Raw genomic sequence first — 27,714 nt, forward strand, 5'->3', positions numbered from 1 at the left:
CTGGGCAGAGGATAGTGAGGAGTATTGGGAAAGCAGTGATGGGCTGTGCTGGTGGATTGACCCTCTCTGCCTTCTCAGGGATCCCACATTTAATACAGACACCAACTGTTATTATTTCCACATTTGGGTAGTAACCTGAAGTCTGGGTTATGAAATGTTCCAGCACAAGTAAATTTCTGGACAGGTCTAATGATAAGAGATGAGGGATCCTATGAGCCGGAGTCCCTTCCTTCCTCATGGGTCTCTCACCTACCATCCTGTTGATGTCATTTCTTCTGCAGAGCCTTTGGGTTTCTGCACATATTTCATGCGTCCCTCTTCCCATACACAAGTAGCTTCATTCTCCTACCAGTTCCCTGCCTCCCAGCCCTCTTTCTCTTCCCTCATCTCCCTTGCCTTTGCTCTTCTGCTACCTGCTCAGGGGTCCAGGCACTGCAAAACACAAAATCAGGGTATATGCACTCACAGATGGCCCTGTCTGTAAGCAGTGTCCCCTTCTCCTTGCCCTCATCTTCCTGTTCTCAATTCTTTTACAGCTGGAATTCACAATGCTATCAGTGATACCTAAAGGTTAAGCTCCAAAGGGCAAAGATCACCCCTCTGAAAACCTGACCTCAGCGATGACTAATTTTTATGTTAAAAAGATCGGGTTTTTCTCAGCTGTTGCATCAGACCTGGGTGCTGGTTGCTCCTAGGCAGTCACATCCTCTCACAGTACAATACTGCAGCTGTGGCAATTGTGTGTGTGTCGCCTTGGCAGTGGTTACCGGGACTGAAGTGACTCCTTTGCTCTCTCACTCACCTTACAGTGATGGCTTCCCAGCACCGAGGGAGTCAGTGGATACAACACAGATGAGATGGCCACAGCTGCCTCTCCCAAACCCTTCTTCCTCCTCCCTCCCCACTGTCCTGTCCCTGTCCCCCCATGACCACCACCTGAGAAAGCACATGAGCTCCCTTCAGTGAGTCAGCTCCAGGATTATTCCTGGGACTCCTCCTAAGGCAGCCAAGATCAAGAACAAAAGAGAAGTGCCTCCTGGGTGCTCTCCATCCCCCCGCCGAGACTGTGCCCTAGACACTCGGAGCCACTCTCGCACAGGAGCATTTACATCTTTTACAGCACTCCGGCTCTCCTTCTCACGTTTCTCCTCTAGCAAACACCGTGGCCGTTTCAGAGTGTGCCTGGGGGCAGGGCTTGGGGAAGGACTGGGGAATCACAGTTTGAGCAGGGGTTTATGGCTCTGTGTACACTGCAGGGCCATATCTCAGCTCCTTGACTAGCTACAGACCCAAGAGAAACCACCTCTGCATTGCTAACCCTTCACGGAACAGGCTGCCGTGGGTCCAGAGAAGAGAGCAGGGCATGCCTTGCTAAGTCCCGGCTCTGTGGCAGTGCAAGTTAATTCCTCGGGGCGTTTAACTCCAGCCCATCTGCTACTGCTTGCTAGGTGTGAAACACTCCTTCCCCCATCCTCCCCTGCCTGCTGCCCCATGCGTTTCCCCCCTGCCCGGGACGGGTGGGGAAAGCCCCATCCAGATCCTCCCAGCTCCTGCCTCCCTCAGTTCCTGCTCCTTCTGTGCTGCCATTTCCCTGTGGTCCCTCTCTACCCGCCGGCCTTCAGCTGGAATGTAGGGAACAGCCCGGCAAACCCATCTTCTCGTGCCCGTGGGGGTCAGTGGCCCTGGGTGCTCTCTGAAACAAGCAGCAGCTGCTGTAACCACCAAAAGAAACACAGAACTGCAGCCTTGACTCCGCAGCTTGCTTTCCCTCGGGTTTCCCATCCTGGCTCTTTCTTAATGCTGCTGGCTTTGTGCGATGTTGTGTAATGAAGCACTGACAGACGAGTATCACCTTCCCGGGCTTTCCAAAACTGAATCCGCCATTTCCTGCCCATGCTTCCAGTCTCCAGTCTGTTCATACATGCCTGTCCTTGTTGTATCTTGCATCTTCTTCAGTTTGGGATCACCTGGAAGCTTTACCCCACTCTGATCGTCAGTAAGGAAGGGGTAGTGGAGACTCCCATCCTGAGTTTCAGCTCTGTCTATATTAGGATATGATCTAAACCAACTCATTTTCAGCTGCACCAGCAACCTGAACTGACTGACAGAGCCCCCCCCCCCCCACTCTTGTGCCACCCCAAAGTGGAGGGTGGGAATGGAGAACCAAGAGGGAGTGAACAGCAGAGGCCAGGTGCAGTGTGGCTTAAACCTCCATGGAGCCGCACCACCAGCTCCTGCTGTGATATCTTAATGATTCTGCCTTTTCCTCCTCCATGCTCTGTGCCTTAATTAGTCTTTCCCCCTCCTGTGGGCCAAACTGCTCTTTCTTTTCAATCCTCCTTCCTCGTGCTTTGCTTCTCACACTGTCTTTCTACTGTACACTTCAAAGGCTTTGCTCACTGCATGTCCCTGGTGCTGGATGCTGGCATCAACTGGTGACACCCCAAAGAAGCCAGGTCTGCCATGAACTCACAGTCATTGAAACGACTCCAGGCCCTTTGGATTTGGGCAAGGAGCAGGCATGGGGGAGGAGGGGTGGAAGGATTTTCACCACTTCACCTCTGGGAAGAGTTATTAGTGACACAGGAAAAGCGAGAGGGAAAGCAGCCCCCTCCTCCACCCACCGTCCCCAGCGGAGAGCCTGCTGAGGGCAGAGTGCTTTCATGTGTAAGTGGGAGTGAAGGAGAGTGTTAGGGCTTCAGAGGGAAACGCTTTGATCTTGACTTTGAATCTCCTGCAGTTCCCAGCTCTCACCCACCTCTCGCACCTATGGGCAGGACCCCAGAATGTGGCCAACACTCCTGGTCCTAGCTCAGCACTGTGGCACTGCACTGGGTGCTTCCTGTTTAATTCCCACCCGTGTGCTTGGGAACATCAGGGAGCCTTGGGGAGCAAGGGCACAACACCAAGTTCAAACCTTCCTTCCAATCTCACAGAGCCAGAAGGAAGAGGGAACCCAGCTGGACAGAAGCCAAATGGGGAAAGAGCCCTGAGCAGAGCAGAGGAGAGTTGGAGATGGGATCTACTGTCACACTCCATTACCCCAGGGCAGGGGAAGAGCAGACCTGGCCCTCCTGTGTGTTACACTGGTCAGTCCTGAACATCACCCAGGTTGGAACTAGATGATCGTAAAGTCATTTCCAACCCTAACTATTCTATTCTAAGATGAACTGGGAGGCAGCCACCATTAGGAGAGGGACAGGGGGACAGCACTGAGGTCCCTTGGTCCCACCAGGAGGGATCTTAAGTCACAGAGAGAACTGCAATGGGGGCCCTGGGTGTTCTCTACAGAATGGGAAGGAGGTGGCACTAAGGGGTGCTGGAGGAAAGGGAATGACCCCTTTGAGTCACTGCAGAGGAAGAGGGTGACAGGGTGTGGAAGAGTCTTAGGAGCCTCCGATATCTTGTCCAACATGGGACCTAGTGGCCTGGCCAGCTCCCCACTTTCCTTGAGAAATTAAACTCCTGTGTGGGCCTTGCCACCAAACTGTCCTAAAGTTCAGGCCACATTCTTCATTCCTCTGTGCCATTCCTCTGTCCTCCCTGTCACTCAGCTGAAGTCACCTCTGTCAACTGCTCTCACTTGCTGAGAATGATGGACTTGGATGTCCCTGCCCACCAGTTCTCACTTCAGCACCACTAAATAGATTTCACTCCTTGCATCATCTCCTATAATTCGATCACTCCAGCTCCATTGAGCCTGGCTGAAAACTCCCTGTAGCTTGTCACCCTCCCTCTCAGAATGATGTGAGCAGAACTGAACAAAATCGTCTGTCTGCTGGTGCCCAGCACAATTCTGGGGCATGCACAGGCAGGAAGGTGCCTCACAGGACCTTTCTGCAGAGCTTAGTAGCCTGCCTATCTGAGCATCCCTTCCAAGGCTCCAGCACAAGCATAAGGGAGTGGGCTCGGAGATGGTTTCAGGGGTGGGAATGAGAAGTACCAGACTAAACAAGACTTAGGTCACTCAGTTTGAACAAGTTACTACAAAAATTGAGGCAAAGTCCATGTCTTCCATGTCCCTGTTGGGCACAGTCACACCAGAACAACTTGACCTTCCTTTTCCCAAACACTGGTGGGCAGACTGCAGCTGCAGCAACCCTCTTTCTGTTGCCAACTCGGGCTGCAAGCTCTGCTCATTGCTCTTTCTTCGTGGAGCAATGCAAGGCACAAGGGAGAAACCCAGCCAAGACAGCAGACACTTAGGACACCTAGAACCCTTCTGGAAGCTTCCATGCTCTCAGTCCTGCCAGCCCCTCAGCAACCCCAGCTCCCCTGATTCCCCAGAGGGGTGACAGTGCCTGGATTCGGACTCCTCAGTGCTCTGGAGAGAGAAAGATGGGAAAAAGAGAAGCCAGGGCACCAGCAATGGCTTTAAAGGAATGAACATGTCAATTATCGACCACAGATTATGGATCATAGAATGGTTTGGCTCAACCAGTTCCATTTCCACAGGTACACAGTCTGACCTGCCTTGAATGGTATATTTGGCTGCCTCAGGTACTTCAGCCATACTCCATCCTATCTGAATGGTCTCTTCTGGTCCAGTCATGGACAGTGCTGCAGTGGGTAGGGTGCTCTGACCCCCTCCACTCCTGGAGCTCCCCTGGATGGGAAAGGAGGTGGGACTGGGGAGATTTCCTGCTGGGGGGGATAACTGTTTGAATATTGTCTCCACATGTGGCACTGTCTGGATTGTCACATTCCAGTGACAGAGCTAGAGGAAGCCATATCTTATACAAGAACCCAGCATCTTCTCCCTGGGACACCCTTCCTCACGAGGTTCAAACCAACGAGAGTTTTATCTGATGAGCATGGAGGTTGCTCTTAATCTGGGAGAAGACTCCATCCCCAAACTTGGAGCAGTAGAGCCTGCCTTCCAGCATGGCTGGAAACACAGTATCCTGAGACCCACGTGCAGCCCACATCTCTGTACCTTTGCTCTGAGCCTTGTCTGAGAGAGGATGGGGCTGCAGCAGGCAGGATAAAGCACAACAGGCAGTTTAGCCAGAGCTAAACTGCAAAGGTCTCCATTGCCTACAGTCATGCTGAAGCATCCTGCACCAAATCAGGGAGCACTCTGGTCCCCCACTGAACTCCTCCAAGGAACATAAAAATGCTAACTACTTGTTTATATGCTGGAAGCCGGTGTGTGCAGTCATCTGCATAACAGAACTACCCAGGCTGTCTCTTTGTGTGTTTTCCAGCTCCTATGTTAATCACTGACCCTGCTGACTCCGGCATTTGCCAGTGTCTCACTGCCCTGTGAGCACCGCTTTGCATTTGCAACCAAAGAAGTTAAAAGGATGAAGGATGAGAAGGGGAGCTCAGCAGCTGTGGATATGTACACCAGCCTGCTGGCGAAAAGATCCAGGACTGGCCAGATTGATAGCGAGAGTGGAGCTGGCTTTGGAGATACAAAGATTGCTTGAGGGGATAAAAAGCTCACTGGGAGATGGTTTAGGTCTCTTTTCCTTGCACTGTAGCTTTTCTGTGTCCAGTGAGAGTGACCCCTGTGAGCACCAAAGGCTGGGGTTCAGTGTCAGCTGGGCTGGTGTCTCCTAACTGATGCAGGAAGGACTCACAAGTAGCCAGTCCACAACTTCCATAGAGCCCATTCTGCTGTCAAACCCTCCTCATCCAGCCTCCCCCTTTGCTCCTGTCTCAGATGTGCAAGAAAAAAGGTGGGAGAAAATGCTCTGGGGTATGTGCTTGTGGGGGAGATAGGAAAAATGGAAGGTGTGCCTTGATGTGTGCTGTGATGCTTGCTCCCAGACTAACATGGAAAGGGAGGGTAGCAGGAAAGAGAACTGGATGCATTTCTCCTCTGTGAAAAGTCCACATTTAGATTTCTCCCTGAATTGCACAAGAAGCTAGTATGTGGTGTCTCCACGAGTCCTCCTGTCCTCTCATTGTCAAACGCTGCAGTAGAAATGGATACCACACTGAGGTTCCCCACAGGTGGTGGCATGTAGTGAAGGAAGCTCGTGCCATCTTTGACATCAGGAGCTACTTTGTGCCCATCCCTGAGTGGAGGGATTGTGGTGGATCTCAGACTGGTCCCTAAGGGTAAGTGGAGGAAAAGAAACCAGCTGCCATCTGCAACCAGAGCTACACAACACAGGGAATGTGAAGTACTGAGAACAGTTGGTGAAGAGCCCAGCTCTTCCCTGTTGACCAAGTTGTGCCTCCTGTCATTAAAACACACCCAGCTCTCACAACCAAGAGCGGATGGTTTCCTCAGAGCTCCATTTTGGGGTGGCGTAGCTTGAGGCGAGGCAGGTCCTGGAAGAATCTCTAGGGGTTCTGGACTTGTGAAGACGATGTGGGGTGGAGCTGGCATTGGCAGTTCAGTGATGCTGGAGCGAGGTGCCTGGCATGCAGGCTTGTTTGCACAGCCTCACGTGATGATTGAGGGACAGGATGAACCCATTGTATGAGCGGGAGTTAAGGACAGGGAATCTTGGCCCGAGATTAGGCTGGAGAGGCAGCGGGGCAGAGATAGCAGAGTGGAAGGCTCTTCCACGGAGGGCTCAGGTACAGGCAGGCAGATTCAAGCCTGTCGAGGAGGCTGCCCAGCTGCTGTCACTTGGGTGCTTCTCACAGAGAAACAAGGTTTTGAAGGGCAGCACAGATGAGTTTTGTCAGCCCTAGAAGCCTGTGAGTCCCACCAGCCTTGCCTTGCCTTGCCAGGGAAAGGATGGGCGCCACTTAGGGAGGGGAGAAGAAAGCCTAACTTATCTCCTAGCTAGCATCATGGAGGAAGGACCATGGCCTTGGCAGGAGCGAGTGGGGCAAGGGGGCAGACACACACACGGGCTGTGCCAACGCCGGAGGCTGCAGTGGCACCCACTCGGGACTTGGCTGCTCCCCGTGGGACAAGAGGGGTGCCCCGAGCAGGCACCCAGATCCCACCCCGCAGCCCCAGTGGGCTCGGTCACTGCAGGCCCGGGGAAGGTATGGGGCGGGAGAATGCTGTGGGGCGGCAGGGTGCCGGGGAGCACGGGGCGCAGCGGGGCAGGGCGGCGGGCCCTTTAAGCGCGGCGGCGGCGGGACAATGGCCATTATCACTTTAGCTTTGGAAGTGACCCCCGGCCCGCTCCGCTTTCATCTGGGCCGGGGCCGCGGGGATGGCCCGCTTCCTGGCGGGGGAGGGGAGGAAGGGGGCAGGCGGGGAGGGGCGGCCCGGCCCGGCTCGGCCCGGCGCCGCACGCGGCCGCCCGCTCCCGAGGGTCACTGCGGGGCTGGCACCGGGGCGGCGGCGGCTCCGTGCCGCTTCCTGCCGCCGCCCTTAAAGGTGCGGGGCGGCCCAGGGCGCGACCTGAGCCGCGGAGCCAGGTGAGTGCGGGGCTGGGCGCCAGTCGGGGCTGCGGCTCCCTGACCCCGTGAGCTCCCTCGCCGCGGCGGGCACTTTCCCTCGGCGGGCGGGCGCCCTGACCCCTGCCCTCGGTCCCTGCTCGGCAGCTGCCTGGGCACCGGAGACCTCTCCCCCACCCCGCGGCTCTTCGCCTTTTTGTCCGTCGGGAGACGGGAGCAGCCCTCCTGTGCTCCCACCCGGGGCTGTCCCCGTCCCGGGGAGGGGTCCGCGGTCGGGAGAGGCGTGAGCGGCCGCGGAGTGGAAGCGGGAGCGCTCACGGGAGGACGGGGCTGGAGGCTGCTGTCAGGCACCGCTCGCCCTCGAGCTGTCCATGCCTTGCTCGAGAGACGGTCGGAACGAGGCTGAGCTGCGGTGCTTCGGCCTGGGTTAAAGGAGGGTTTGTGGCTTTTCTCTCTCCAGGAGAGGGTTCCCCCGTGTCTGGGCTTGGTGGAGATGTGGGTGTTGGCAGATGGAGCAGGCTTCTCGTGCTGCCTGGGCTGCCAGTGCTGCTCACCCACCAGAAACCCCCTGGGATTTCTGGTATGGTGATATTTCTAGCCTAGACAGCTCCTGGAGACTGCCACTTCAGTGCTTCTGTTGTGTGGTTATGGTGGTTCACACCTCCTCCTTTCAAGTAAGAGCCTTTACTGTTGGAGTGACCTGAGCGAGCAGCTGGGGCTGGAAAGTGAGGAGGCACTGAGCCCAGCTGGGCTGTGATACATGGACACTCCTGCTCCTGTAAAGCAGCAGCATTCCCGGCCAGCTGGGGCTGAAGTGTCCTGGATTCCTGCTGGCGGGAGCATTTTTGGCTCCGGCTGGAGGAACTTGCACTACTGGATGCCACCAGACCATCAGTTCAGGTGAGGGAACGTGATCTGCAAGTGTTTGCTTATCTGTTACAATGCAAAAGCAGCAAGGTTAGGTAAAACCTCCTTTATCAACAGCGAAAAGCTCCCTTGCTTACCTTTTGGTGCTGAGGCAGTTTAGGGAGTGCTTGTCTGTTGTGTTCAGCTGCTTTTCTGGGGGTGTGCAGGTGAAAAATGTTCCCTTTCCAGCAGCTCCTCTGTGTAGAGAGCTGCTGGGTTTGATCTGGTGGTGATCTCAATCCCCCAGCTGGGCTGACTTCTGCATCTGGCTTACCTAAGCCCCTCTTCACCCTGCCCCAGGATCTCATCTCTCCTGTTTCAGCTGTGGCTTTTGCCTTAGGGTTGCTTTTGTGGCCCTGTTGTTGCTCTGAGCAGCAGGAGTTGGCGGTGACATTGAGGCTGTGGAGTTATTGCTGCAGAAACGATTAAGTCCTGTGCCTCCAGCTTTCCCTCTTGCCCTCTCTCTTCCACCCAAGGCGGTGGGAAGTGCCCGGTAGGCCATAAAAGACCAGGGTTGCTGATGCTCCCTAGCCTACCACAGCTCCTCGCTCCTTCCCCGGGCAAAGCTTGCCTTGCCTTCACGGCGCTCAGCTGGGCTGCAAGGACTGAAAGGGGAGGCAGTGACTGCTGCAGGGTGTGGTGGCTGACTCCAAAAAGGTTTGGTTGGCCATGAAGGAGGACTTGGGCTCTGTGAGCCCTGCAGCTTTCCTGAGGAATGCCTTTGCTTCAGCTCCTCTAGCACATGTTGCTTACTATGGGCTTAGTCAGAACTGCTATAAACTTCTATGAATTTCTGTGAACTCCCAAGAGACAACAATACAGACATGACCTGAAGTGGCAACTTCATACTTGCTCAGACCAGGATTTTAGGACAAGTTTATCGCCCCTGCATCACAGCTGTGTTCATTCTCCTATGTTTGTTGTCTCTGATACCTGATGCTCCACAGCTGTGGGAACAGCTGTAAGAAGGCCCTGGCCTCCAACACGCAGGAGACTCTGGAGGAGTTTGGGGCATGGGAAGAGAGGTGGTTTGATGAGTAGCTGTGGCCTGATTAAAGGCAAGGGGACAGCAGCAGCAGCAGCAGCAGCACAGACTCCCTGTGGTGAAGTAGCCTGGATGTGGCCGTGTGATTTTGTGGCACCTCATTTAATTTGCTGTTTGGTCATGGCCAGGGGCCGTAGATGCCATGGCAATAATAACCTTATCTGCAGCAAAGTGCGGGTCTGAGACCTGGGAGAGGTCGGGCAGGCCATCTGTTTTACTGCAGGGCTGCTGCTGCTTCTCCTGCCTGGCTCTGCTCTCTCCCTCTCTCTCTCTCCACAGAGCTGTGAGTGTGTAGTGATACCTGTGAAATGTTGTAAGAAGGTAGGCTCCAGCTGGGATGTGAACAAGTAGACTGCAAAGTGATGCCCTGTGTGTTGGGGTGAAAAGGTTAGGAGAAAATGTAGGAGACTGGGCTCCCTGGTTGAGTGCGGTAGTGTGCCTGGGAGAATAGTGGTTCAAGAGGGGAGAGACTGGGCTGGCTGGTGGTGGAAGGGTGCTGAGGAGAATTGTGCTGCTGGAGCTGGATCACGGGATAAGGACTGTGCCGTTGTCATGAAAGCTCCCGGAGCGGTGGGGGCAGAGCCACGTAGGTGTCAAAGAGCTGACAAAGCGGGGGAAGAGGGTTTGAGCTTTTGGATTGCCTGAGTGGGAACTGGCATGCGGAGAGAGGGAGGACGGGAATGGGATGGGCTCAGGCAGGGAAGAGGGCTCCGTGCAGCCTCTGAACTACGCACCCAGTGCTCATGCTCCAGCTGTGCTTTTGGGTTGTCTCCTGCCTGGTAGCTCGTCTAGGAGAAGCCGTCCTTGTGCGGCTTCTTCATGGCTGGTGGTGTGTGTCTGCTGAGCAGCAAGTGACATCCAGTGTCAGCTGGGGCAGCAGTGACTGAGGCTTGGGATGGCTCTGGCCCTTCCTCCCATCCCGCGTTCTGTGACAGCAGTTTTTGGTGCATGCAGTGGGGGCAGATGCAGTGCCCTTTTCTGAGGGAAGGGGCAAGCTCCTTTTCCGTTGTTCTCTTGGGCTTGACCACCTTGAGCCATGTCCCTCCTGGGACCCAAAACGAAAGGGATGGAGCTACTGGTGGGAGAGACAGGTGTAGGGGTGAGGCGAGGTGCAGAGCCAGGTATGCAGGAGTAGGAGGTGACCTGGCTTGCCACCCCGATGGGTGCAGTCACTCCTTAATTTCACCTAGACTCGTGTCTTTGGAAGCTGTGTACTCTGTGTGCTGCCCACAGGAGGTCACTGGAGAGCAAGCTGACCCCATGTCCCTGTCCCAGGTCTGCCTGTGGGGACTCAGGCTTCCTCCTTTGTCTATGGGAGTGTGGGTGGAGGGGTGAGAAGCAGCCTTTCCTTCACCCTTTTCCCTGCCCTGTTCTTTGGGGAAGAGCTGAACCTGGAAGCCAGGTCCCAGTGGTCTGGAGCTTGCACTGTCTTCATCTCCAGTGACATTTTTTTTTTTGCCATCCTTCAGGATGATCCAGCGGCACCAGCTGGTGCAGTCTGTGCTGCAGGAGCTGCAGGAAGCCACCGAATGCTTTGGACTGGAGGGCCTCACCAGTGCGGCGCTGGAGGCGGAGAGGACCTTGTCATCTTTCTCCCTACCTGGCTATTGTGGAAGGCATTTTCAGGAGGAGCTGGAGGTTGACCGGGTAGCCAGGAGCCTCTATCCTGAGGATGCCCCAAGTAACATGCTACCCCTGGTTTGCAAGGGTGAGGGGAACCACCTCTTTGAGGCAGCCAGCGTGCTGCTCTGGGGCAACCCCAGCCTCAGCCTGGAGCTGCAGGTGCGTACAGTGGTGGAGATGCTGCTACACAAGCAATACTACTTGAATGGCATGATTGACTCCAAGGTGATGCTGCAGGCTGCCCGCTACTCCCTCTGCACTGAGGAGACCCCAGAGATGACCAGTCTCCCTATGGCCATCCTGGAGGCCATCTTTGATGCCGATATCAAAGCTACCTGTTTTCCTGGCACTTTTGCCAACATGTGGCATGTCTATGCCCTTGCCTCAGTACTGCAATGTAACATCTATTCTATCTACCCCATGAGCAACTTGAAGATTCGGCCCTATTTCAACCGGCTCATCCGACCCAGGAAGTGTGGCCCGCGAACCTCCACACTTCACATCATGTGGTCAGGGCAGCAGCTCTCCCGGCAGGTCTTCAAAGCACAATACTTTGTGGCTGTGGTTGGCCTGGAAGAGCTAGAACCCACAGTGCCTTCACCAGAGCCTCCTGTGCAGCCCATGAAGACCCTTGAGCTGCTGAACAGTGACCCCCAGCTCACCTACTCCAACCTGCGTGACCGATACAGCATTACCAAAAGCACCTTCTACCGCTGGAAGCGCCAGTCTCGTGAGCACCGTCAGAAAGCGGCCGCCAGGTTTGCAGCTAAACACTTCCTCCAGTCCTGCTTTCAGGAGGGCAATATAATCCCCCTCCAGCGTTTCCGGCAAATGTTTCCAGAAATCTCCCGATCCACATACTACGCCTGGAAGCATGAGATGCAGAGCATGGTCAATGGTGATGCATCCACTCTTGCTGAGGCCCATGCGTTGCAGGAGCTTCACAGAGATGTCCCCAAAAAGGCTGATGTGGATGAGTCAGCAAATTCACGGGGGAGCTTAAGATCCCCAAGTCCTTCCCTAGACCCCATCCAAGCAGGAATCTTCATGCAAGGAGCCAAATCCTATCTAGAGAAATGCATTTCCATGAACACTTTGGTGCCTTACCGGTGCTTCAAGCGCAGCTTTCCTGGCATCTCCAGGTCCACTTACTACAACTGGAGAAGAAAAGCCATCAAGGAGAACCCCAACTTCAAACCTCTGCAGTCTCCCTTGGATAACCAGAAGCCTCTAGATATGGGAAAGCCATTCCTGCAGTTGAAGCCCAGCAGTGTGCCTGTTAGGAAGAGGCTGAATGGAGACCGGCCAGCACCCAGGAGTCTCCTGCAGCTCAGGCCCTCTCTGTCCTGGAGAAGGCAGCTGCGAGATGTGGCCAGGAGGCAGGTCCAGCAATGGCGGCTGCCCTTCTGCAAGTACCGCCTGCGCTACCCGTCTCTCTCCTCCACAGCCTACTGGTTTTGGAAGAGTAATTGCCAGGCTGTCGGGCAGCGCGACCTGCCCTGGACCAGCTCCAGCCAGCCACTGAATCGTGTGGCTTCCCTGGCACCTCCAAGAGCAGAGCCAGGCCTTAAGCCCCAGAGCCACGTGGAGGTAGCCACCAAGCACCTAGATAAGCCAGCTCTGGCCATGCCATACAACACCATTTCAGGCTATGCCATGTCGGAGAGAGCCAACAGCCGGATGTTCGTGATGGATGTGATTGCCACTGCCCAGTTCAAGGCACAGGCCAAGCTGTTCCTGCAGCAGCGCTTTGAGTCGAAGACCTTCCCCACCTACAAGGAGTTCAGTGCCCGCTTCCCGCTCACAGCCCGTTCCACCTATTACATGTGGAAGCGTGCTCTGCATGATGGGCTGACACTCGTGGATGCCTGAATGTGAGTTGCCAGCTGGCTTGGCCACAGCTCCTCTGCTGGCATGCCTTTGGTAGGGCACCGGGGCTAGGGCCCTGCTGTAACTTTTGTTCCGGTTTGGTTTTGTTTTGTTCCTAGTCTCTGGCTTTCTTTTCTGTGTGGTTCAATCAGTTATGGGAGCATCCTCGCAGTGCTGATTCCCAAAGACACGAGGAGGCACTGAGCTGCCCCAAAGGAGAGGGGCAATGGGGGTTGTCCTCTCTTTGCTTGGAGGGTGAGCAAGGGAGGCAGTACTGTGCCAGTGTCATGGGATGCTGCTAGGCCTCTTGAGGCAGAGGATGTGAAGGTCTCTCTGCCCCAGGCACTTGCTTAAATGAGTAATATAGATGTGTAGGATGAGTGTGGAGGTGCCCAGCATCCCTTCAGTGAGCAGAACTGTGCTGGCTCAGCCTTATGTAAGGGTGAGAAGTGCTTGGCTTTATGGGAGGAATATTTTTGGTCTGGATTCTAGCCAGCTAAGGACAAAAAATGCTCCACCTGGGGTCTGTAGCAATCCCACCTTGGCTTCCTGGCTTTTAATATTTGCCTTTGGCTGTCTTGATCTTCCCTAGAAGGAGCAGAGGCTGATGGAGGAGGGGACTAGTTTGTGTCTCCACTGAAGTCTGTCTGCTGGGAACGCCAAGCTAGGAGCTGGTGTCCTTTTCAGGCTCTGGACAAGCTGTCCCTGGCCTTTCTGGTCTTGTAGCAATAACCTTTCACACAATCCTTCACTTCCTCACAGCTGCCAGCTACTTTACCTTCTCAGGGTCTCTTGCTGGTGCCTGGGAGGAGACAGAGAGACCAAACCTTGTGTACCCAGTGTCCCTGCATCCCCTCACCATGCTGCAAGCTGAACACTGTGTGTGTGTCCTTGCAGCAAGGCTAGATGCATATATCTCACTTGTAAGAAACCAAAGCAATAAAGGCTCTTCCAATCCTAGTCCTGTGCAGTTTCTCACTCTTGCTTGTGTGATCTCTGGAGAAGGCTTCCCCCTCATTTAAAACTGGCTGGCGGGTGGGGAGTCCCTGTGCACACCTCAATCCCGGCTCCTGTGAAGGTCCTTTTCTGCTTCCTGGGGCATGGTGGGGACGATCTGCTTGGTGTGTGCTCTGGAGGCCTGGCAGGAGCCATGCTGTCCCTGGTGAGTGGCCAGGAGTTGCCTCCCAGGCTTAGAAAGCCCTGCTGAGCTTTTCCTCTACATCAACCCACAGGAGAAAATGGCATTCAGATTTATCCTGTGGCATTCTTGGGCCCAAGCTGTGGGGTGGGGGCAGCCCCAGAAGAGCAATGGTGAGCCAGTGGTGCATCTCTGAAGAGACCATTTAGCTTGCTGTTTTTAGGGTCAGTGGGATTTCGTCACCATCCATCCACCCACCCCAGTGTACCCTATGAAGTCCCAGAGGAGGGGACTGGGGCAGTTGGTGACCCAGGGGGAGAGGAAGGCAGGCACATGGGGAGATGGGAGCTGCAGAGCAGTGTCGTGTGCTGCTGCAGGGAGCCCTGGCCGCCTGGGCTTTGTATGTCAGGAAGCAATTGGACTAATTAGCTGTAAGTGAACTCCTCTAAGGGAGTAAGCTGGTAATTACCCCAGAATGATTAGCCATGTCTCTAAACTGCCAGAGGCTGGAGATAGCTTTCAGTGGCAATGATGGCTGCAGCAGCAGCAGCAGCTGTGAATGTACAATCGTGACCCTCCCAGAGCATTTATTTCCTTGGATGAGCAGGGAGGGGGGTTTTCCGACTGTGGATGTCAGATTCCCCTTAACCCCATGCTACCACCCTCTCTGCCTCCTTCCCGTTAAACCCCACCTCTCATGTGCAGTACCTGTCTCCTGGAGTCCAGCTGTGGACCACTGCTGCCCTGCTGTTGTCCTCATGGATATTTTTGCAGAACTGATTTGCTCTGTAGATCTTCATGTCAGATCTGCCTTTTACACACTGGAGCAATGGCTCAGGCCTTTGCTCAGTCCCTGCAAGCAGAGGAGCTCCCTGCCTGCGGCAGCAATTCCTGCTAGCAGCCCCTCATCAAATCTCCCTGCATTTCCTCCTGTCCCCATCCCTCCTCCCTTCGAGGTAGCCCAGTTTCTTTACTCTTCTGTGTTTCCAAACCCTCCTGGTTTTGTCTCATCAACAATGGCACCAAGGCACTCCCTATACCAGCCTGTTAGTGAAAACATGGAAGATCAATCCTCATATGGATCCTCAAGGATCCTGCCCTCCAGCCCAGCAGATCTTCTAAAATATTAATAACCTGTCAATACCTGTCCTAGCTTCCTTCAACCAGCCCCCATCTGATGACTGTCAGCGTGGCTCCATCCCAGTGACTTGGCCAAGGTGCAGATGCAGTGTTCCCTGCCTTTCTTCTAGAAAGCAAATGAGCTGATGTGTAATACTAATTTAGTACAGTCAACACCTGGGAAACGCCAGAGTTTTGGAGAAAATGCTCAGATATGAAAGCACTTCAGGAAAGAAAATCTTCGATCTTTCTAGCCTAATACTGTCAAGAATTTACTGCCTGTGCCTAGACTTTGGTATATTACTTTGAGGATGGCATTTTGGTAGATACTGCATTTATTTGCATTCATTTCTCTTTCCCTGGCTTATGCTTTTGCCCCTCTCCCCGTCCCTCCTCCATCGCTTCAGTAACCACAGCGCTGGAGGAAGATGGGAGAGCTTCAGCAGGATGGACGCCTCCTGCCAAACCCAGATGCTTGAGAGTGAAGCCCCCAGCAACTTCTGCAGCTGCATGAGTGTGTGCAGGGAGCCTGCCTGTGCAGCAGGAAGGACCCCCTGTGAGCAGGCTGCAGCTTTACCTCTGCAAGGGGCTTTGGCTTCTCAAGTAGATGAAGATGCCAGGAGTGCCACAGGAAGGACACCCAACATCCTGCCCCGCTGGCTTCCACATCACCCACCCCAGGGCTGACCGCAAGGAGGCGCGGTTTGGTTGGGAGGCTGCAGGAGGATCAGTGCCCCAGGGGATCCCTTTGGCCAGGGACAGGGACCTGCAAAGGTCTTGTGTTTGTTTTCTCCTCCACCCTCTCACCTTATCCTTCTGGGAAGAGGAGAGAGATCCAGCATGGCCTTATCCCAGCATCCCTCGTCATGGCTCCCCAGCGCCCATCAGTAGCCAGCAGCTGGGGTTTCAACATGCCACAGTGCTTGCCAAGAGGTGAGCAGTGCAAGCGGAGCTGGGGGAAGCAGGCTCAGATGTGTTGGTCGCTCAGATATGCCCTGAGGCGCTGATGCTTTTTTCCTCAGCAACTTTTCTTCCTGGCTGCATCCCAGAAGGACGCAGGATGCAAAGGCCAGCCCTGCCTTGGCACAGTCTCTGTCCACCCTGTCCTTAGCTGATTCTGAAGAGAAAGGCCCGCCAGGAAGTGCTCACCTGGACATCGGAGGTTACAGAAGGAGCCCAAGCTGAAAGATGACGTGTTTTTCACTGCTGGGAAAAGAAACCAAAGCCCATCACACCTCAGGCCATGAAGCTTTTTGCTCCTGGCTGAGGGAGGAGCATCTCCAGGGCTACGGATGCAAGGAGGGGATGTTCCGCCAGTCACAGGGAGCAAGGCTGGCTTGGTCTCCAAGGTCTTGTCCTCCATACAAGGTGGGCATCTGAGACACCTGTCACTTCTTGCAACCCCAAAACTGCCCAGCATGTGAGACAAGAAAGGAGTGTTTGTGCATGGGCACAGGGAACGGGGCAGGGGATGGGCTTTCTGTTGAGTTTCTGTGTCTGTCTCTTGGTGTCATCAGCTTAGGGCAAGGGCTGGGGAAGTTGGTGGGGCAACAGGGGCAGGGCAGGGGCATTTGGGGAGCAGTGAACAGGAAGGCGATGGGATGGGGTTGCTGGGGCCAGAGGGTTGCAGGGCTGTGTCTATGCCAGACATTACCTTTATTCACAGTGGCAGGCACCTGTAGCCAGCTGGTGGGGAGCTCAGTTGTAAATAATGGGTAACGAATTACTCATGAGTGGAGGGGGGGGGGGGTCTTGTTCTGATGTATGAAGGGACTCTTCAGCATCTCTTGTGACTATGTTTTAGAAAGCTCCGTGGTGCGGGCAAGGACAGCAGGGTGAGGTGTACGTGCTTTTAAAACATCACAATTTAACCAATCTCACTCTACCGCCAGCTCAGAGAACCACAAATCCTCCCTCTCCAGCCACCAGGAGTCCTGCTCCATCACCACAGACCATCTCTGCTCTCCCTGCATTTCACATCCCCTCCCACAGCTGCGACTTGCCAGGCTCCCTGCACTCCCTTCTTTCTGGGCTAGACATGTTGTCAGGCCAGGACTGAAGGCTAGCTAACCTTCATCCAAAACATCTGAGTGCCCCCTGCGCGATCAAGACCATTATGGAGCGCTGCTGTGGTGCTGGTGGACCCTGAGTGGGACAGGGACCCCTCCTCTGGCAGGACAGGAGGGAAGTGGTGAAGAGTCACCTCTTCCCCATCCACTGGTAGGGTTTAGTTTAACATCTTCTATTTTTAAAGTCCAATCAAGTTTTTGGAGCTTCCCTGACTGCTGTGCCTTGTTGCCATTTTGCTTCCCTCCCTTCTGCTCAGGCGGCTGCAGCAGACGCTGTGAGTCTATAATAAGTTATTCAGCAGCAGTCTCCATGCTGGTCCTTGGATTTAGATTTCCACATGTTTCCCTTCAGGCTGTTTCCAACTAATTTCTCCATTTGCATAATGCCCCCTTAGAGATGCTCTGGCACAGCCCCTTCTTCCCCCGCCCCGTTTGACAAGATCAGTAGAGATTCAGGCTATTAGCAGAAAACACTTTAATTCTGTTGGCCCTTTAGCCCAACAGTCTTTCCCTGTGAGTCTCCAATTAGAAACAAAGAGGTGGGTTGGGGTGCAGAGGGATGAGGTGCCCTCCCCCCGGCCATGGCAGCCCCTGAAGGGACCCAGCTGGCAGAATCACAGATTCAGAGGCAAACACAGTTTGTTATTGCTGATTCTGGTCCAGCAGCCCCAATGGTTGTGTACTTGGTGGGGAGAGACAGGGACGGCTTTAGCTGAGATGGCACTGGGGGGGGGGAGCGTGGTCACATGGGCACCCACAGACATCTGTCCTGTTCTGTTATCTGGGGGATGGATGCCCAGGAAGGCACACACAGGAGACAGCAGTGAAAACCATCCCTTAGCTGCTGGGTGCGGGTGCCCCTCCCCTCTCCTCTCTCAGCTATCTCATCGCCTCTGGACACCTCCGTCCTTCCCTGCAAATTCTGTCTCCCACTGTCCACCGTCAGAAGACACCTGCTTATTCCCTCCTGATGTTTGTGCTCTTCTGCCCCTCTTTGAGCACATTTTATTTTGTGCTTCTACTACACAGAACATACGTGATGCTCTCTCTCTCCCTAACTCTTGTCTGTCCATGCATGGCAAAAAGCCTACATCACCATCCCGCTTCCAACACTAACTGCTTGCTGTGATCTACATCGCAGTACAACTCCCTCCAAGTCGCCCAGACACCAGCTGGATTATGACTTCCTTCAGGAACTGCATAAACACCTTCAGGTTTAAATGAGCTCAGCACTCCCGCAAAGCTCACCTCTTCACTAGCCAGCTCCATGTCCTTACAAACACGGTCTTTGCTCCTGCTTTTTTTTTATTAGCTCTTTCATGTTATAAAACATAATGAGAACTTTCAGACCAGCTTCTGCACAGGTCTCTGATGCACTTCTCTCTTTTATGGCTCAAGTACAACAGCATCGCAGACATTAACATGCTTCTTAAAGATGAAATGTACATTTGAATGGCACCCAGCTGGAGAACATGCTGCATCTCTTGAAGAGCCAGCTGCAGCCTGCTCAGAAACCCCAGGAAGGGGGTGATGGGCACCCAGAGTCTGCCTGCAGCCCTCTGCACACAGAGGAAGGAGGCAGCAGGAAGGGAGTGTCAAGGTGGATGCTGCAGAGCAGGGGTGAAGCAGGGCCTTTTAACTCCAGCCCCCTGAGGCAGTCATTGCCATCACACCCACCTCCGAAGCACCTGACTGTTGCTGACAATACATGAATTAGCAAAAGTGAGATGTAAGTGGGGATGCGTGGGACTTGCTTGTCAGCAGAGGCTTTTGGAAGGATGGAGATACCCCTCTCTGAGGCATGGGAAGAAGTGTTTTTGGGTCACACCCTATGTTCCGGGCTCCCTCCAAGTTTTCATCCTTTGGACCTCATTCCCTTGCAAACAGCATTCCCACCCTAGGCTCTGTGTGTCTTGTTGGCCTTTTCTTTCCATTCCTCTTGATGTGCAAGGCCCTGATCAAGTGTCGAGAGTGGAGTCCTTCAGGCCCCCACCCCTCCCAGGTCTCTTCTTGGATAGAAATTGCCATTTACAAGTATCTTCAGGGCCCAGCACTGTGGGACACCAACCTTACAGGGGCTCTGACTTACGATTATCGTTATAGTCACTATTAACATGGAGAAAACCTTGCTGTCTCTGCCAGCTTATTCCAACAATAGGAGTGATGGTGTTCAGCCACCAGCCTGCCTTCCTCCTTGTTTCTGGTCTGGGACGAGCCAGCGGCTGGAATGTTCTCCTGTGGACCAGGGGTCTGTCTGCAGAGGGATGCGAAGAGCATGTCCTTTTGGTCATGACCATGATGTGCCCTCCTGCGTGGCTGCAGCTGAGGGGCAGGTGCCACCCTGTGGCACTGAAATGAGAATGTTGTCCCTGCCACAGGAGTCTGGAGACCCCCCTCCCCAGCACCCTGGCCTCCCAGAAGAAAGAGTGGTCATTCCCTGGCACCATATCCTTCTCCTTCCTGCGTGCCCCCTTCATGGGCCAAGCCTGAGCACCAGGAGTGGATCTCCCGACGGCGGAGCTTGGAGGAGAAGCCATGGCCCTGCACTGGGGTGGTGGCACCAGCCCAGCAGCAGCATGCAAGGTCTCTCCTGCATGTCTTTCACCTGGAAAATGTGCTCCTCCTGGTCCCTGCAGCCAGGCTGATGCCCAGTTCCCTGTTGTTAGATGATTACACCCCACAGCCTCAGGGAGAATGGGGGTCTGCTGTTCGTCTGGAAGGGGGAAGAGCCTGCATAGGGCATCCAAGCTGGGGTCCTGCTGTGCAAGCAGCCCTTGCAGGTACTGGCGCCCTGTGCTCCACAGGAAAGCTCCATCCCAGGAGGGCCAGCAGCTGGAAACAGTGCTGACATGCAGATGGCAGCTATACGTGGCCCCCTTTGGAGAGATAAGCGATCAGCGCTACCACCACCCCGATGTACACTCCTGTGCCGATGGTTATGGAGAGCGCGGCGAGGAAAAGAGCTCGGCGGGAAGCTGAACTGGCCAGGTGGAAATCTCCTTTGGAGACAGCCTTGCTGGTCTGAAAGGAGAAGAAATGCTCATTGCTCACAGCGGTACCAGCCTGGGCTTTCAACCTGCGTGCAGTCATTTCACTACTGAGTTAATCCCCCCTTCCCCAGCCATTGCATCCCATGAAGGCTGGTGACAGGCAGCAAGGTGTCCATCCACATTTCCCTCTGGATTTTGCCTTCATGGGAAGCGTGGGCTTTGGCTGTTTGTTTGAAAGCCCCAGCCATCCAGGTGCTCAGTCAGAGCTGTCAGTGGATGGCTGGACCCTCTTAAGACCAGACAAAGGGTCGGTACATGGGGTGATGGCTGTGTGATACTGTCTAGATACCAATATACCTGACACAGACATATAGCAAGTGCTGCCTAGTCTCAGGGAGCTGACTCCAGAAAGGATGGCACATCAGTCTGGCTGTGCTGCAACTTGATTTTCCCTGCATTGGGTTTTCAGTTGAAGCCTGTTTGCCATGGAAGGGCTGATGGAGCCAGAAATGGAGACAGATGTGGGTGCTGGCTCTCTGGGCCGGCAACTTCCAGCTTCCCTGAGTGCCATGGGCATGCTCAGAGTTACTCTTGGTATTACCTACTATGTGTGTTTGAGTTGCCATGTGGAGATCAGGGCACTCACTGTGCACAGGCACTGAAATGGTCCTTGCCTCAGTGAGTGAACGAAGTGGTAGTTACAGCAACTGGAGCTGTAACTACCGACAAATTGCACCAAGTACATCATCACGTGCAGAGTGCACTGTGCTACCCTGCACCACGTAAAAATGTGAAATCAGCCACTCCATTTAAAGCTTCCCCTGCCTCTCACCGCCTCTGTGCCGGGTACTCAAGTTATATACTTTTCCATTTCTGTTTCTATCCTCTTGTTTTAACTTCTTAATGCCTTCCCCCATCTATTCTTGGTACAGCATCATCTATGCAAACACTGAGTAAATCCCCTGGCTCTGCATGAATTATTCTGGGTCAACAGTAATGTAAGTGAGCCCAGGCTCTGGGATAGGCCCTCAAGAAGGCAGCAGCTTCTCTGACCTGGTGCGGTCCAAAGGCCACCACCCTCTGCAGCCTCTGCCAGCCTGGCGTTGGCTCACACAGCTTAGCCAATGCATGTCAGAAACAAGTGCAATAGAGGAGCTGTGCTGTGATACGGAGACCAGGCTCCCTTTCGTGTCCAGGCTCCAGAGCAGCCTGACACCCAGGGCATGAGCTGCCTTGTACTGGGTCATGGTGTATGATCTCTGCGCTATTGCAGAATGGGAGGTCAGGTGGGAAAATGCCATTTTCCTGAGCCTAGCTGAAGGGTGAGAACCTGGGTCCAAGGGAATCCCAAATAACGCTCAAAAGATCCAAAGGAAAAGCCCCCAGGGCTGCTGTGTCTTGCAGGGCCCTTGCTCCAGCACTCAGTACATGCAGGCAAGCGAAAGGATCTCTTACCCCTTGTGAGAAGTAGAAGGCAGCAATCCCCAGGGGCCAGAAGCAGCACAGCATGGAGAAGAGGGCCAAGCCCAGATGGTCGCGTGGGGGAAGCATCAGGAAATGGTCCTCACTTTCGCTGTCGCTGGAGGAGTCGCTCTGCAAAACCAGATGGGTTCAGCTTGTGCCCATCTCCCTGTGCTGCCCTGCAGGTTGTGTCTCAGCCCCTCTCCTGCTCTCTCCTGCCCCCATCACATATTCTCATCTGTTTCCCACCTGCAAACTCAAGGAGCAAGTTTCACAAATATTTGAGCCTGGTGTGGTGAGAAAACGTGTTGCTCAGCAAATCCAGGAGCAGAGTGGATTTTTGGCTCCCTGCCAGAGCAAATGGGGGTCTGGGATTTCCCTGGGAGATAGATAGTCTTAAACTGAAATATCTTCAGCTCTGGCAGAGCTGGCTGTTTGTTAGGTTAAACAAACTTAAAGTGCCTTACCCCTGTTAAGGACTAGGAGATCGATACACCGCTAAACTAATTTAGCAAGTGAGGGAACACAGTTGAATTGGAGCCTCCCTCACAGGAACGACACATCCCATCCCCTTAGCGAGTGCACTGCTCAGAGCAGCTGCGGTCAGCCCTCCTGTGGCGCTGCTCCACCAGCCACAGACTGGCCTGGAAGTGATGTGTCCTCGGTGGGGGAGGCACACAGAAGTGCAGACACCCTTGCTGCCATCTGGAAAGGCCAAACCGCTGGCACTGAAAACAGCGGGGCTGCGCTGGGTCATCAGACATCAGCTCCAGCAGGCTCTGGGGACCTGCTCCCACCTCTCAAGGTCCTGGATGATGTTCCCAGCCTCTGCACTGCCACTCAAGCCGTGATGGGGCACAGAGCACAGCATGAGGCTGCTTTGTCAGCTCTCGTTCTTCCTTTGCAAGATTCATCCGGTCTTTACATATACAGCTTTCTCTCGGCTGCTGCCATCAAGCATGTGAATTTTGCTGTTATGCAAGGGTTGTTATTTTCCCTTAGACTGAGCGCCACAGCAGCAGCAGGCTGCCCTTGTCAAAAAGCCCCCGTATCCCAAGGGTCCCCCAGAGATGGACCCTCCTCCCCTTTGCTCCCAGTGGGCATGCAGCCAGACTGCCCTCAGGGAAGCTGACCTCCTTCTGAGGTCTGAGGTGAGAAGGGAGCAGAAATAATAAGAAGGAAGAAGAAATATTGGGTGCATGGGGAGAGGTGGTAATGCAGGAGATGGTAGGGTCTAGGGGGAAAGCTCTGGGGAAAGAAGGGAGAACAAATGACCAAGATTTTGGGCCGGTAGCCAGCATTAGCAAAGGAGGAGTTTGGTGCCATCCCGGCTGGCATAGCTCACCTCGTACTCCTGGAGCTCCTCTTCCTCCACCTCATAGGACACGGTTTGGATGCGGATGTCGCTCTCCACCAGGCAGGACCCTTGTGCCTCATGCGCGTCAGGAGCTTCAGGTGGAGCCTCTTTGCTTTCTGTAAAGGTGGTCTCGCAGCTCTCCGTCTTGCTGTCCTTGGCCTTAAGAGTGGTCTCATCCTTCACGAGGATGAAACTGGGGCCGTACAAGGCTTCAACGGCCAGCTGCAGGGAACTGGCATCCAGCAGCTGGTGAGTCCTGGCACCACCAGTGTTTTGGAAGATGTAGGAATACAGTTTCCCTTGGCAGCGATGGCTGGGGTAGTCCTGGCTGTGATGCTGGTGGTAAGAATAGCTGCTGTGCAGGTGCCCATTGGCCTTGGCCAAGAGTGGGTTTTGGAGCTCCCGCACACTCTCCATGCTGTCGGTAGTGGTGGGGGAGAAATCCTGTGGCAGCAAAGAAAGTGAGAGGGGGAGCTGTTATTTCAGCATGAAATGGGAAAGGGAGCAGAAAAGCCTCTTGCCCATGCAGAGCTGATGTCAGGATGAGACTAGTGGGAACAGAAAGATTTGGCAATGCTGGAAAAAACAAGAGCCCTCCCCACATCTCCACAGCTTGAATGCTGTCTCGGCAAACTGAGCATCTCTTCATCTCTCCCCAGCTGGTAGGAAGATAAGGAGGCAGCCCTGCAACAGGATGATCTGATTCAGGCTGGATTAAGATGAGAATTTGCTGTATCTATAATGCATCTTGAGACGGCCACGTGCAGCCTGACAGGAAAGGACCTACTGCATCTTTTCTGCTGGTTCATAATGTGTGCTGTGGCAAAGCCCAGCAGACAGCACAGAAGTACATAAGAGGCTGACAGACACTTGAGTGGCATCCCTGACTTCCTACAGCAGAGGGTCGCATGGTGAATTACAGCCCTTCAAGCATTGCACACGCACCTAATGGCTTTCAGGTACATGGGAGGCTTTCTAGGGTTTTTCCAAGGTGAGCTGGGGTCAGGGCAAGAGCAGCAAGCCGTCGAGGGAAGCCAGGAGGCTGTTGTGAAACATGGAGGTGGTGTTTAGTCTGGGGTGGGGATCACTGGATGCCCAGCCAGCCATGCAGAGGAACGGAGGGGTGCAAAGGTTAAAGGAGAGACCTCATGGGGTTTGGTCCGCATTGAAATCAAGACAATTTAAGTAAATGACCCACCGCATCAGAGCCCTGCTCAAACTAGATCCATTCCTGGTACAGCTGCAGCTGTGCAGCCCTGGCTGTGGGCCACCAGCTTCAGAAAATGCCAAGTCCAAATGGGATCCTCAGCTACAAATGTCAACCCGGGTTTCTTCCTTCCTCTGGGAAACTCAACCCCTCTCCCTTCCTCCATTTCAGAGCACTGAAACCTTGTGCTGCCTTTTTTTAATTTTCTTTCTTTCCATGAAGATGTCTGAGATGCATTATTCCTGAGATGAAGTATTCCAGCTGCTTTTTTTCAGAGGAGCGTTTCCTATTTTGGCTTCCCAACGCACCTTGGCACAAAGAAGATGCGTAGTGAAATATCAGCATTCCCCAGGAGAGAGAAACAATTACTTTGTGCTCTTCAGTACCTGAGCCCTGTGTTTTACAGCTGCTCTCTGGCACATTCCCAGCTCTTAGACTGTGCCAACTTATTGCCTTGCAACCCCAAATGTTCCTGTCCTCCTTAGAGACCTCTGTCACTGCCTCCTCTGCAGGATGCTGTGTAGCAGAGACATGCTTTCCCCTGCTATAGGGTTCCCTGAGGTGCACTAGGCTTTCTGGTAGAAAGCACATCACTTTGGCTTTAAATCTGTCCTTGGAAAGAAAGCATAAAAAAAGGAATTGGAGTTGAAGGCTCCAGACAGTGAAAATCCAAGTGGTCCCAACCCCTCGGCCAGGCTCTGCCCCATCGCATAGGTTTGACTGCCATGCCCGATTTTAAATGATCCTGTTGATGAGCTTCATGCTCATGAAAAAGCTGATGAGGTTTTTCTGGAAGCAGTTGCCACATTTTGGAAGGCTCCTCAGAAAGACGGAGCTGTTCAAAAGCACTCTGGCACTGCTGGAACTCTCCACTTCTTGGTGAACGCTCTCCGCTTTTCCCTGCCCAGGATCATTCCCTGCTTCCTGCAGTCTCCCACCTCACTAATGAAGCCGGTAATGGCTCATGCAGCAGATGGCCGCAAAGTATTTTCAAAACATTGAAGGGAGATGCATTTTGTAGCACAGACGGTTTGATTTCCTGCACAGACCCAGGGAAGCTCGAAGCTTCATCCTGGTTTACAGGCAACAAAAGCACAAACCTCTTCTTCGCTTACCTCAACGCCCAGATTAGACTTACAATAAAACATCTTGCTTTTTAACAAAGCAGTAGGGAGAGGCCAGTCACTGAGGGTCATTGGAGAGCAGCAGCCCCAGCAGGAGCAGGAGTCCCACTCTAGCAAGAGAAAGCTGACAGTTTTGGTAGGGCATCTACGCCTCGTCTCAAGCAGTGCTTCTGGCAGCAAGCTCGGGTAGGGAGGGATGGGATCTTGCTGGGAGCTCCCAGAGGAAGCCTGCTACAGATGCACTAGAGAAGCAGCGGCACACGGGCTGCTGGCAGGCTGTTGGCCACTGGGCAGCGGGGTGCTGCCTGCACGGGGGTTGCGGCTCTGCTCACTTCAGGCTTTGTCAGTGGGTTAGAAGAGGGGAAGAGCAGTGCAGCAAAAGCCATGTGCTCACAGCAGCGAGTGCAGGGAAACACCGAGCATGGTGGAGGGAAAGAAGGGAAAGGAGTCAGGAGAAACTGAACACCTAAAAAGCAGCTTGGGAGGTGGCAGGTGTCGTGGACCAGGGTGGCAAGAGTGCGTGTATGCAGCTGGACTGCTGCTGGATATGGAGTCTGCTGACTTTGGGCATCCCAAAAGATGATTGAGGGGCTGGCTAGTGGGAGATGGCTGGCTAACATGGGCTGGGGGTAAGAGGCAGGAAAAGCTTATAGGTATCAAATATCCCAGGGTGTACACACCTTGGAAGAGTTAACAGTGTGAGCGGTAAAAGAAACAGAGGGAAAATGCTTCTGAAGCATGGGGAAGTCTGTGTGAATGTGGGGTGAACAGCGCTGACGGCTTTGCCTCAGAGAAGCAGGAGCAGCAAAACCTCTCTGGTCCTCAGACTGCCCTGGAGCTGTCCCTAGAGCAAGGCCAGGACCTCAGAGGCTGCTGCACTGCACAAAGCATCGACAGGGCAGGGCTACAGCTAGAAGATTGTAGTCCATGCGAGTCCTGTACCCTTTGGGATTGTACAAGATTCACCTGTACTAAACTCTCTTTTCCTTGCTGCCTTCCACTCTTGGAAGCTGGGGATCGTGCTCTCCATGGGAGTAGGATGGGCTGCAAGTACAAGCGCAGAGCGCAGGAGGAGATCTCACTGAGCTTTTCAAATAGGCAAAGGGACCACCAAGTGCAGCCCTAGCGCCCAGTCCGGGTGCTAGTATTTGTCAGCAGTGGGGAGGAGATGCTGAGGGCCAGCACAGCATCGCAGCATGCCTACAGCAGTGTACTCAGCCCTGCTGGAAAGCAGCCAGGATGAAACCTCTCTCTCTGATAACTGATGTGAAAAGTTCCAGTGTTGGAGGGGTTAGAGATGCTTCCCACTCCTTAGTCACCAAGATCACTGCATCGCATAGAGACTGTGCCCGTACGTGGAAGCATGTGTGCTTGTGTGCACTGAACTATTTGGGTTTGCAGATGGAGATGAGGGCCGTCAAACCTCTATAGATGATGTTAGAAAGGGAATGGCAGGGAGGGCACGGACCAGCCCAACATGCACATGCGCAGGGAAGGACAGAGCCAAACCAGCCCTGCTGTTGTCCCCAGACCCCATCTAGATTATCTCGATCCTACAGTAAATGTAGCCACACAGGGACTTAATAAAGTAAGCCTGGTAATAAAGTATGCTTGGTAATAATAACCAGGCTTGGGGGAAGAGAAATGAAGCTAGCAGATGAAAGCAGGGAAGCTGCAAAAGACAAAATTGGCAAAGAGTGGTCATGTTCTGTCCTCATTACCAGCTCGACTGGATAGTATGAGTATCCGTCAGCCCCATGGGGCTAGTCTGGGCAGTGCTGGCAGGAGGTAACAGAGGTGGGATGCTGTTAGGTGCACAGAGAGGGTGCACACCTACATGTATACATACACAGAGTGAGGCCATGGGGAGGGCACATCTAGGAGGAGGCAGATTCCAGTGCCCTGATTGAGCTGGACTATCGCTGCAGCCCTACCACCGAGACTAACATACTGGCTCCCTAATGAACTGCCTCCTCTGCTGCACTGCTGCTCCCATAACCACCCAGTGGGGCAGGGCCCCCCACCTCCCCAGGCCGGCTATGGCAGTCTCCAGCGAAGTGGGAAATGCACAACTGTGCTGTGTGCTCTCAGTGTCTCAAGAAACTTCCTGGATAAAAGGAGCCAAAATAAGGCATGAAAATAAACACAGCAGATTTAGCTTTATGCTAAAAGGATCTCCCCTCCACACCACATCCCCTGGGACAGTCCTCAGAGGGACCCTTACCGCAGATGCCAGCTATGATAAGCCCAGTTAATGATGAATTGAGTAGTTGTTCCAGGAATCAATCATCACTTAATTGCCCTGTCAAGCAAACACTCTGCCTTGCTTCCCGGGCTCATTAGCAGTTTGTGACTGCATTGGATGTACCTAGACTTCCAAGTAAGAAGGCTAGCCCACCGTGGCTTTCCCCTTCAGAACAGCACCCGGGGAGGCGGGTGCCCTCAGGAAGCATTGCCCCACTGTGTTGCCATGCCCTGCCTGGTCTGAG

General features: G+C 54.0%; 2 protein-coding genes across 2 annotated transcripts; one reads left to right on the forward strand and one right to left on the reverse strand.

The window, feature by feature from the left end:
* Positions 1-10,738: 10,738 nt before the first annotated feature.
* On the forward strand, positions 10,739-12,763 carry VRTN (vertebrae development associated; the record flags this gene model as incomplete). Its single annotated transcript, XM_080618775.1, has 1 exon — positions 10,739-12,763. One exon carries the CDS (start codon positions 10,739-10,741, stop codon positions 12,761-12,763), a length of 2,025 nt encoding a protein of 674 aa, XP_080474901.1.
* A 7,185-nt stretch (positions 12,764-19,948) lies between these two features.
* SYNDIG1L (synapse differentiation inducing 1 like) lies at positions 19,949-23,311 on the reverse strand (the record flags this gene model as incomplete). Its single annotated transcript, XM_080618850.1, has 3 exons — positions 19,949-20,107; positions 21,532-21,669; positions 22,883-23,311. 3 exons carry the CDS (start codon positions 23,309-23,311, stop codon positions 19,949-19,951), a joined length of 726 nt encoding a protein of 241 aa, XP_080474976.1.
* Between the last annotated feature and the right edge of the window lie 4,403 nt (positions 23,312-27,714).

This window comes from Psittacula echo, assembly GCF_963264785.1.
Source record: "Psittacula echo genome assembly, chromosome: 5".
In the NCBI taxonomy this organism is placed as follows: Eukaryota; Metazoa; Chordata; class Aves; order Psittaciformes; family Psittacidae; genus Psittacula; species Psittacula echo.